The 12,018-nt window shown below is 34.8% G+C and overlaps 1 protein-coding gene across 2 annotated transcripts in view; it reads right to left on the reverse strand.

Moving 5' to 3' along the window:
* The window catches only part of NCKAP1 (NCK associated protein 1), a 103,867-nt gene that overhangs the window by 3,500 nt on the left and 88,349 nt on the right, over window positions 1-12,018 (reverse strand). For both annotated transcript variants that reach the window (XM_019661188.1, XM_019661187.1), the window contains exons 25-28: window positions 8,694-8,776; window positions 8,176-8,256; window positions 4,308-4,401; window positions 2,314-2,430 (exon numbers count right to left, since the gene is read on the reverse strand). In XM_019661188.1, coding sequence (XP_019516733.1) covers window positions 2,314-2,430; window positions 4,308-4,401; window positions 8,176-8,256; window positions 8,694-8,776 — 375 coding nt within the window. The remainder of the gene's footprint in view (window positions 1-2,313; window positions 2,431-4,307; window positions 4,402-8,175; window positions 8,257-8,693; window positions 8,777-12,018) is intronic.

A 12,018-nucleotide genomic window follows, 5' to 3' on the forward strand; every position in this document is an offset into this window, starting at 1 on the left:
AATGCAATTCCTATCAAACTACCTAGGGCATTTTTCACAAAAATAGAAAATATAATCCTAAAATTTATATGGAACCATAAAAGACCCCAAATAGCCACAGCAATCCCGAGAAATAAGAACAAAGTTGGGGGTATCATGCTGCCAGACATCAAAACTTACTACAAGGCTACAGTAATCAAAACAGTATGGTACTGGTATAAAAACAGGCACATAGATCAATGGAACAGAATAGAGAGCCCAGAAATAAAACCATGCATATACGGACAGTTACCCTATGACAATGGAAGCAAGAATTTACATTGGGGTAAAGACAGTCTATTTAATAAATGGTGCTAGAAAAATTGGACTGACACATGCAAAAAAAATGAAACTGGACCACCTCCTTATGCCATATACAAGAACAAATTCAAAATGGATTAAAGACTTAAATTTATGACCTGAAACCATAAAACTCCTAGAAGAAAATACAGGGAGTAAACTTGCAGACATTACCCTGAGCAATATTTTTACTGATACATCCCCGCGGGCAAGGGAAGTAAAAGAAAAAATGAACATATGGGATTACATCAAACTTAAAAGTTTTTTCACAATAAAGGAAACCTTCAATAAATCAAAAAGAAAGCCTACTGAATTGGAGAAGATATTTGCCAACGATATATCTGATAAGGGGTTAATATCCAAAATTTATAAAACACTCATGCAACTCAACACCAAAAAAACCAAACAACCCAATTAAAAAATGGCAGAGGATATGAAAAGCTATTTCTCTGAAGACGACATACAGATGGCCAACAGGCATATGAAAAAATGCTCAACCTCACCAATCATTAGGGAAATGCAAATAAAAACCACAATGAGATACCACCTTACCCCGATCAGAATGGCTATCATCAATAAATCAACAAACAACAAGTGCTGGCGAGGTTGTGGGGAAAAGGAAACTCTGTTGCACTGTTGGTGGGATTACAGATTGGCGCAGCCACTATGGAAATCAGTATGGGAGGTATCTCAAAAAACTGGAAATGGAACTACCTTACGACCAAGCAATTCCACTCTTGGGTATTTATCCAGAAAAACCCAAGACACTAATTCGAAAAAACATATGCACCCCTATGTTCATTGTGGCGCTATTTACAATAGCCAAGACTTGGAAACAACCAAAATGCTCATCGGTAGACGACTGGATTAAGAAACTAAGACAGAAATCGTACCATTTGCAACGATATGGATGGACCTAGAGAACATTATGCTAAGTAAAATAATTCAGTCAGAGAAAGACAAATACCATATGATCTCACTTACATGTGGATTCTAAAGAACTGAATAAATGAGTAACGTAAACAGAAATAGTCTCAGGGACACAGAGGAAAAACTGAGGGTTGCTAGTTGGGAGGGAGTGGGGATGAAGGAGAAGGGACGAGACTATGTTGTCCCTAATTGGTAACTACAGTATGGCATCAGGGATAGAAAAGACAGTCTGGGGAATATAATCAACAATGTTGTAAATATTTTTTAGGGGGCCAGATGAACTCATGTCTAAGTAAGGGAGACCACTTCATAGGCAGTGTAGAAGCCTGACCACCGCACTGTACATCTGAAGCTGTCATTGAATAATATTATATGTCAACTATAATTTAATACATATATAGTCATGGGATGTGGAGTAGAGTGTGGGAATGGAGTCAATGGAATTGTAATAGATATGTATGATGATATCGGGGGTGGGGAGGCAGTGGGGGTTGTCACTTTGTGAGGGGTGAAAAGGATAACTACTGCATTGTTTTGTACACCTGAAACTATAATAATAAAAAATAAATAAAAATAAATAAAAATTTAAAAAGCAGGGCTGGGGGCATGACCTGCTTTGCTCTCCTTTCACTTTCATGAAGACTAGTGCTTTTGAAAGGTAGCAAGAGAGCAACAAATGATTATGTCTCGACTAAACAAGCAAATTTTTCAAAAACCTCTAAAAGAAATCTTATATCAGTTTATATTGTCTTGGACACTTAAAAAAGAAGTGCTTAGCTGCTTTATAAACGTTTTCTCATCCAATCCTTAAAACAGTCCTAAAAATTAGATAGTCCTTCGACACCCCCTGACACACACATTCAGGCTCACATATACACATTGCATATGTCAGGAAACTGGGGCTTAGAAAAAGAAAAATCAAGGTTACACAGATAGTAAGTAGCTATACAGCTAGCAGGTGGCAGAACTTAACTTACATTTTATTATAAAAGAAAATCAATTACTTCAATCTACCATATCAGAACTCATGACTTCCATTGCCAAACAATTCTAAACCAGCGTTACCTTCTATGGCAGGGCTATACTGAGACATCACATTACTGGCCAGTGTTGGTAAAGACACTGCCACGAACACCATGAGGAGGCAGGCGATTTTATATTCTTCTTCTGGACTTATGTTTTCTAAGGGAGAAAGATGAAAAATAAAACCAAGGTATTTCTTCAAGATTAGTTAAGAGTTGATAACCAAAACCAGAAAAGGCAAATTTTAATTTTTGTATAAGGCATTTTACCAAGACTCTACAGAGCTACTCACAATTTTTTTAAAAGAAATATAAAATAAATAGAATAATATATATTACTATTGACTATTGATTACTCGGCATATCTCAAGGACCACTAGTATTTTTCTTTGTTTTCCTTTTTTTAATTGCAAGATGATAGAGCAAGAAAATATAACTAGAATAACTGGAATCCTAAAATTTCCTACTTAAACGCTGATGATAAAATTATTTTACAAGAAAATTCTATTTATAACAGCTTAGAGATTTATTATCTCATAAATTACTCTGTACAATCATCCAAAAAATCCTTAAATTTTTCTAAAATAGATATGAATATAATTTAAAATTTACTATTTAAAAGATATAAATGTGTAAAGTGGACTGCATTTTCAACCTCTCCATTTTAGAAGGCAGAAGGAACCAGTCACATATGAAAATAACTACCATTGCCCTAAGGCTTTTAAGATATAATCCTTTCTAAAATATTTATTTATTTGTACTGTACTAAAATTGTGGGTTATCTAGTACCTGGGAACTTCTATTTATCCTACTATTTACCACCAAATGTAACTAAGAATTGAATCTAAGAGTCAAAATATGTTTTTAAAATTTGGTTGATTATGAAATATATGGGGTGACTGGTCAGCTCAGTTGGTTAGAGAGTGGTGCTGACAACACCAAGGTTGCCGGTTCAATCTCTGCATGGGCCACTGTGAGTTGTGCCCTCCTTTACTCTAAAAAGAGTCAATTATTCCACAGTATTATGAAAGCAATGTGTAACCAATGACCATAGCTATGGCCCCCCAAAATAAAATAAAAATAACAAAGAAATATATAGCTGTAGCAAATTAGGTAATCGTAGTAATTATCCATGTGGCTATAATTAACATACTGCATGAATGATAAAAAGTAATGTTAAATCAAAAAAGAACTGATGAACTCAGTCAAACACCATGCTACAGCAAAGGGCTAGAGGAGGGCATTTTAGTACCAGAAACAGATGAAATGTTATTTACTTTGTAGACAAACCTAGAAGTAGCTAGAGCATTCTAGATATTACATTTCAAAGGGCTGGCCTAAAACCTTTTAAATGTTAAGTATTACATAATAATGCACACACTTTATGGTAAATAGCTCTAGTCCAATTAAAATTAGGCTTTATTTCCCCACCTGAAAAATAGCTTTCTCTTGATTTTATGCATGCCTCAGGCTACTATAATTTTATTTCTTTGCTCCTCTTTACAGCAAAACTCTTTGAGTTGTTTTATACTTATTATCTCCAATTCCTTTTCTCCTATTCTCTCTTAAGTCCTCTCTAAGTAGCCTGTGTCTTAGAAACGCCACTGATACTGCTCTTGTCGGCATCACCCATTAATGCTACATGGCTGATCATTCTTTTTCCCCTTTCCTGGAAGCTACTCTTTCCCTTTTTGGTAGTTTTTCCTCTTCTCCCTGAGCACTTAAAAGTTGAGAATGTCCCAGGACTCAGACTGTGATTCTCTTCATTTCTGCATCTACACTAAATGGATTTACTAATCTCATCCAATCTTATGGCTTAAATGATCTAATCTGCATGATGACTGTGCTGTAACACAAGCTCCAAAGACAGGAATCTTTGTCTTTTCTCACTGATATATTCTACCTACCAAAAAAAGAAAAAAGCTTGACATAACGTAGACATTTAAATAAACAGGTAAGTATCTGTATTCACATCTATATTTGTGCTGCACTGGTAATTTTAACTAAGATTACTACATATTTACTAATGCATTTTACCTGATTTTTGTGAGGAAAGAGCTACGACCAAGGCGGGATCAATCTCGCAAGGTAATCCAGCAGCTGATGATAATTCATAGACATTCATTGCAACCTGATAAAAAACATAAAAATAAAAGAGCAAGAAATATTCTAATAAATTTCTGAGAACTCGCACTTCAGTAAGAAAAAGACAGAGTTGGATTATAAAAATACTAGAGAATTTTGGAACCTGCCTGAAGCAAGAACTACTGCACAACTAACCTACATTGAATATATGATTTAGTACTTTGTGATGTGCTGCTGGTTATAACTTCCTGATGTTAGACCAAACAAAACTTGTACATTTTTTGTGGCAAATCCCAACAGAATCATTCTAAAGTTATTATTTGTCTTGGAAGCATGAAGGTAAAATATCAAGACAAAGGAGATAAATAAATGAACAAAAGTGAATAAAAATTACTGGACTTATACTTACGTTCATACTTGTTTCACAAAACATTATAGTGGCCTAATCATACTTATAAATATGGCATATTACTTATCATAATAGATTGTTTTTAGGGAGTAATGATTTAAAATCTGATAAATAAATTTCTAATGACTAAAGTAATAATTGCCATGGGTTAAGATCTAGATAATCATTTGTGATCCATTACTTACTCTAACCACAAAAATTAACTCGAAATGGAGCATAGCTCTAAACACAGGTGCTAAAACTATAAAATACTTAGAAGAAAATATAGGCATAAACCTTTATGACTTTGGATTAGGCAATGGTTTCCTAGATAGAGGCAACAATGGAAAAAAATAGATAAACTGGACTTCTTGAAATTAAAAACTTTTGTGCTTCAGAAGACACTGTGAATAAAATGAAAAAACAACCACTGGAATGGAAGAGATGATCTGCAAATTACGTATTTATTAATGGACTTGTATTAGAATATATAAAGAACTCTTTTATCTCAAAATTAAAAAGGCAATCAACCCAATTAAAAAATGAGCAAAAAAATCTGAATAGACAATTCTCCAAAGAAAACATACAAATAGCCAGTAAACACATGAAAAGATTTTTAACATAATTTGCCATCGGGAAAAGACAAACCCAAACAATGAGATTTCATACACATAGTGTGTGCCATTTCATACACACTAGACTAGCTATAATTAAGATAGATAACAACAAGTATTGACGAGGATATAAAGAAATTGAAACCGTCATACACTGCTGGTGGGAATGCAAAATGGTACAGCCACTTCAAAAACAATTTGGTAGTTTCTCAAAAGGGTAAACATAGAATTTCCACATGACCCATCAATTCCACTCCTGAGATATACCCAAGGGAAATGAAAGCATGTGTCCACAGAAAAACGTTTACGTGGATATTCATAGTAGCATTATTTATAATAGCCAAAAAGTAAAAATAACCCAATCCTATCAATTAATAAATGAAAAATAAGATGTGGGATATATCCATACAATGTAATATTATTTGGCAATAAAAAATGAAGTAATGATACACTACACATGAATAAACCTAGAAAACATTATGCTAAGTGAAAGAAGCCAGTGTCAGAAGACTAGATATTGTATGACTTATATGAAATAACAAGAATAGGCAAACCTATAGAGATAGAAAGTAAATTAGTGATTGTCTAGGGCTGGGGAATGGGAAGAAATGGGGAATGACAGCTAAAAGGTAAAAGGTTTCTTTTTAGGGTGATGGAAATGTTCTAAAATTGACTGGTAATAGTTGGACAACTCTGTAACTATATTAAGATCCACTGAATTGTATACTTTAAATGAGTTGATTTTATTATGGTTTAATTATATCTCAATAAAACAATTAACAAACATGTTTGGTTTTTTGTTATTATTTGTTTAGCTGAGCCATCCTGCCACCTGTTGGTAGCTCAGCTGCAGCTCAGCTCGGACTGGGACTCAAACCGCTGTTGCTCAGAGCTCGCACTCTTGAGTGAGCTCTTAACCAACTGAGCCACTCGGCCGGCCCTGGTTTTTACAAAAGTAGTAGGTTCTGTTAAAAGTTTGCTGGAACAAAATATTATGATGTCTGGTGCTAAGAGAATTGGATGGTTGCTCAGAATTTTAATTGCTATTCTCATAATCTGCACACTATTGTCTTCTCAAGGACTAATTCGTTTTTAATGTCTCTTAACTTCTTTTTTCCTACAGTGTTTCTACTTACGAAATAGTTTTGCACTATTCATAGTTTTCAATCATAAAATCATAGGAAATCACTGCCTCAAATATTCATTGTCTGCAAAGCATTGTCAGAGAAAAGAAAATAAAGAAAGGTAGGTCTTGGTCTTCACAAGAATAAATTTAAGTGGAAAAACAAATGTATAATGCATGGCAGAATGCATTTAATTATACAATGAATAAACAAAGTTTTCTGATAACACTAAGAAAAAATCTTTATCATCACTGGGGGTATCAAGGAATGCATTTTTGGTGGCACTGAATCGGGCTGTAAAAGATAAGCAGGATTTTAAAAGGCAAGAAATAGAAAACGGCAGGATTTTCAGGTATTATAGAATGAATTAAGAGGACAAAACATGGATGTGAAAATGCACACAGAAAGATGTGGTTATCTCACAGATGTACATGAAGAGAGGGATAGAGAAAGAAAGGGGAGAGAGTGGGAGAAGGATGGAAAAAGCAATGGAAGATAAGTCTTAAAATAAACGTTTGAGTGGCATCAATTTGACAAGAGACCTGAGTGTCATACAAAAGAAAAAAGACATAACTTTTTCCAATATGTGCTTTTAGAAATTTTCAAAACAGAAAATAATCACTCCAAAACATATGAAAGCTTGGAAAACATAAATTTGAGCCCTGATATGGTAAATCATCGCTGGCATTGGTTAGATTTCATGATCATTAAATTTTCAAAACAAAAATTGTGGACTCGTATCAACTTTCTTTTTATTTATTAATTAAAAACAGAATATTAAAAAAATTTTTTAAATTATATAGCCTATAAGTAACATCCTTTGATAAGATTTTTTAAACATCAATTTAAAAAACTGAATTTAAGGCCGGCCAAGTGGCGCGTTGGTTAAGAGTTGTCTTGGGACTCCAACACTGAGCAGCAGAACCCCGGTTCGTATCTCACATGAGGGCCAGTAACGCTGTGCCCTCTACAGCTAAGATGGTGAACAACAGCTCAACCTGGAGCTGGGCTGCTGTGAAGTCGCCGGTGACGGCATAGGCTGCAGCCTCTGCTGCAGTGAGCTGCCATAAAGCTACCATGAGTGGCTGGCAGCCAGCGTGAGCGGCTGGCAGCCTCGAGAGATGCCGTGAGCCACTGTGAGCAGCTGTCCAGTGGCCAGTGACCGATCTGCCTCACCCGGAAAGAGCGCAATGATAATACCAATATGGGCCAGTGAAGCGACATCCTCTACAACTAGATTGAAGAACAAAAGGACAGCAACTTGTCTGTTCCCTTTCCCCATTCCCCAACGCTGTTCCCTTCCCCTAATTCCCCAATAAAAAATCTTTAAAAAACAGAACCAAAAAACTGAATTTACCTCTATTTAAAATAAAACTACTCTTATATCACTGGCTCATCTGTCTCATTCTGCTTATGACCATGTATAAACAACTATAAGTTTAAGGAAAAAAATATTAGCATCAACCCATTTTATGTTGCTATAGATGACCAAGGAAGACTGGCTTTCAAAATTGCCTATGTGGTATTTTGGTTCTGAGGTATTTTGGTTCAAAGATGCATTTTCAAAGGCAGCATGCTAACTGATCACTCTAAAATTGAAATTTTACAGTATAGGACTTATTAAATTTTATTTTATGTTTAATTTAAATATTTCATTTTAGAAATTGTAAAATCCTAATAGAAGTTTTTATTACCTTCATATCAGTTTCCCTTGGAATGTGATCCTTGAAATCTTCAATTGAACTTACAAGAAAAGGAATGTGGTAGGACAAGACCTAGGCAGGACAACAAATAAGAAAAGTAGAATTATATTTAAATGGCAACCTCTAAATTCATGAACTATTACCACTCAATTCTATTTTTCACAAAAAATATTTAATTTTATTTTCATGTGATTTTCTAAAGTACTAAGATACACAGAAATGGAATGTATTCAATGCTAAACAGTACAGTCAAAATAAAAAATACATTAATGAAGAGTAAAATTGAAAAAGTAGTGCAATATTCAGGCAAGTTATACCCCCTGAATTTCAAATACCAAAACAAAAATAAGTTTAAATACCTTTAATTTCTATGTACTTTATTTTATATAGCTATGAAAACTGGAATCTTAATTATATCACTGCCAACTATAAATTTAAAAAGTAGTAACTTCTGGGAAATGAAAATGGATTATTTGGGTACAGGATATGTACTTATAATAGTTTCTTACATCTCTAAGTGCTTCTTGTGCCAATGAGCGGAAGGATAAAATTACACCAATTATTGTCATCCTCTTCAAGACACTGTCAACAGCTAAATTTGAAGAAAGGAGAAGAAAAGAGTGTGAATTGGATTCTTTGTTAACCTTGGAGAAAACTCTTAGTCATAAAATTCCCATGATAAAAGGCACAACTAAAAGCAATTTATCAGAACAAATGATTAAAGAGGCAAATGTATTAAAAGCTGACATTAAAATTAAGAAAATTATAGTTCGTTTCAAATGCAGTACACTCTATTCTTTAAAATGGTTTAGAATCTAAACTTTAGATGGTTCACCAGAATCTTGAAACAATCACATAGGTAGCCAACTGTATAATCCTCTATCAGAAATGGGAGAGGTAGGAGGAAAGAGAGAGACTAGGGGGAGAAAAGAGGAAGCTGATCAGATTGGATATGAGTTAAATGCTCAAATGACCCTGAGCCTTAAGATGCTGAATTCTTAAGTTGCTGAGGTCTGGAGAATCCAGAAGCAAAACATGACTACTGAGATCACAAGCAGTTTTGGAAAGACTAGGTTGATAATAATTATGAATGGATTTGATCACTTACATTTTGGGTATAGGGCATTTTTACTGGAAATTATTACTTGGTTAACAAATTCAAGGGAGATTAGAATTAAAAGGATCAATACCATCATATTTTGAAAAGCCAACAAACATTTATTGAATTACTCCCCATATACAAGGCATAGACTATATAAGAATACAAATAAACAGAATAATAATCTAGACCTTAAGGAACAGTCTAAGTGAACTGTCAAGAAAACTGAGAAAATATGATCCTGTTTATGTGAGAAAAAGATATGTATTTGTACACACATAACAAATTTCTAGAAAGATGTATAGAAAACTGTTAAGTATAGTTACCTTTGGAGAGTAGAACTGCTGAGAATTGTCTTATTAGAAAGTAATTTCTACCTCCTGTATATTTTGTTTAAACCTTTATGATGAGTATCTTTTATTAAAACACATGAACAGCCTAATATAGGCTAAAATGTGATGAGAAAGTATTGGGTTGTCGGAAAAGTCATGACACATTTTTGCAACAAAAAACAGAAAAAATACATCATGACTTTTCCAACAATACAACAGTAGTGCTAAAAAAATTATAAGACACAAGTATGTTATAAATTCCATATGAGCAGGAACCAGTCTTATTTATTAATCTTTTTATCAATCTCTTGCTCTCAGCGGAGTGCCTGAGACCCAAAATATGAGAAGATGTTCAATGGTTATTCAAGAAATGATACTAGGAAATTATTACTGTGAAGAAAAGGAAAAAAGAAATGAGGGTGAAAGGAAAAGATTTCTCTGAGAAAATGTCATCCAAGCTGGGCATAAAGGATTAAGAAGAGGGGCATTCCAAGCGAGAAAACAAAGTAGCAAACCCAGAAAAAGGAATGGCAGAGAATAAGGTGAATAATCAGAAAATAAGCAGTGTGATATATACTTTCCAAGAATTTTGTTATCCAGAATTTAATCAAATAAATATGCTAAAACTATCTCTCACAACCTCCTCTTGAATATGTACAACAATAATGCCACATTAAAAGTTCTGAGAAGCTTCACAGTAAGAAATCTTCTTTAACTTATTGTTTAAAGGGTTATTTCCAAACCTATTTGACCATGGGCACCTCTCCTCATCCCCCATGATTTTCATTATCATCCTGCTATGTTCTGAATGTCTGTCCCCCCACAAAATCCATATGTTAAAATTCTAAGCCCCAAAGATGCTGGTATTAGGAGATGAGGCCTTTAGAAGGTGCTTAAGCCATGAGGGGTGGAGCCCTCAAGAATTCAATTAGGCCTTAAAAGAGGCTCCAGAGAGATCCAAGCCCCTTTCATCATGTAACATTACAATAAGAAGTCTGCAATCCCGAATAGAGCCCTCACCCAGCCATGTTGGCACTATGGTTTGGACTTCCAGAACTGTGAGAAACAAATCTCTGTTTACAAAGAGATTTTACAAACTACCTTGTCTGTGACATTTTGTTATAAGAGCCCAAATGGACTAAGAAACATCCAAAGAAACTAATAATACTAGAGCAGTGGCTACATGGGCCTGGGCCAGGCAAGCAAAAGGCAGTAACGGGGAAAAGCAGGGGCAAGAATGGCTGGCTGTGAAGTTAATCCAAATGTCTTTTGAATGCCATGCTAAGGCGTTTACACTATTCTTTAAGCAATGAGGGGGTTGTTTAGGGTTTTCAAAATATAGAGTGATCTGAAAAGAAGTATTTAAAAATTTGACTCTGAATGTGGGAGACAGATTAGAAAGAGAGAACTTACTACTGCATGTTAGGAAGCCATGACTACAGTTCACCAACGATAATGCCTTAGGAGAGACAGGAAGAAATCTGGGATTTAAGAGGTTGGGTGAAGTAGGAGTTACAAGTTCAAACACCTACAGCAGGTAACATAAAACAGTGAAGGAAACAAGGTAAAAGACAGGGCAGTGAGTGGGAAAGACGAGAGAAAAAATTTTGAAGGGGGCAACTGCAACTCAGCTGCAGACACGTGGGGAAACATTGCCCAGATTTATTTTTGGTGGAGGGAAACCAGATGTTTGGATTTTTATGCAAAATACCATTTAAAAAATTATGTCAAAAAAAAAAATTTTTTTTTTCATTTAATACAGCATAGGGCCAAACAAAGCACATTTTGGGGCCAAATGTGACCCATCAATTTGCAAATTCTGATCTGCAAGATACAGCTATTAGATGTAGAATATGACAGAAAGAATACAGGAGGACACCCAAGTTTTCTTGTGTGAGTCACTAGGTAGATGGCAAGGCACGTAATGAAATGGTCAATAAAGACAGAAAATCAGGCATTTCTCCCCACCCACTTACACCTCTCATGAGGGGACGATTCTTCCTGTTCCAGAGATGTTGTGAATTATCAGGGGGCCACATACCTGAAGATGTCTACCAGTGTTTCTCAATCTTTAGTGCAAATTAGAATCACCTACTGGGCCCGAGCAATGTGATTCAGTAGGTCTGGCTGGGGTGGGACACAATAATTTATATTCTTAACAAGTTTCTAGGTGATGCGGTTGCTTGTTGTTTTTGGTCCACCTACCATACTTTGAGAACTTGTGGTCAAACTTAGCACTTGGGTATTAAAGATCTGGAGCTCAAGAGAAAAGAATCAAGGCTGGGATGAATATTTAAGACATATTGATAAATAAGACTAGATATATTTTCCCAATAAGATTACAGACCAATGACTAAAAAAAAAAAAAAAAAATAGAGGTAAAAGTATTGGCATATGAAGAGA

This window comes from Hipposideros armiger, unplaced genomic scaffold, assembly GCF_001890085.2.
Source record: "Hipposideros armiger isolate ML-2016 unplaced genomic scaffold, ASM189008v1 scaffold_338, whole genome shotgun sequence".
Taxonomy (NCBI): Eukaryota; Metazoa; Chordata; class Mammalia; order Chiroptera; family Hipposideridae; genus Hipposideros; species Hipposideros armiger.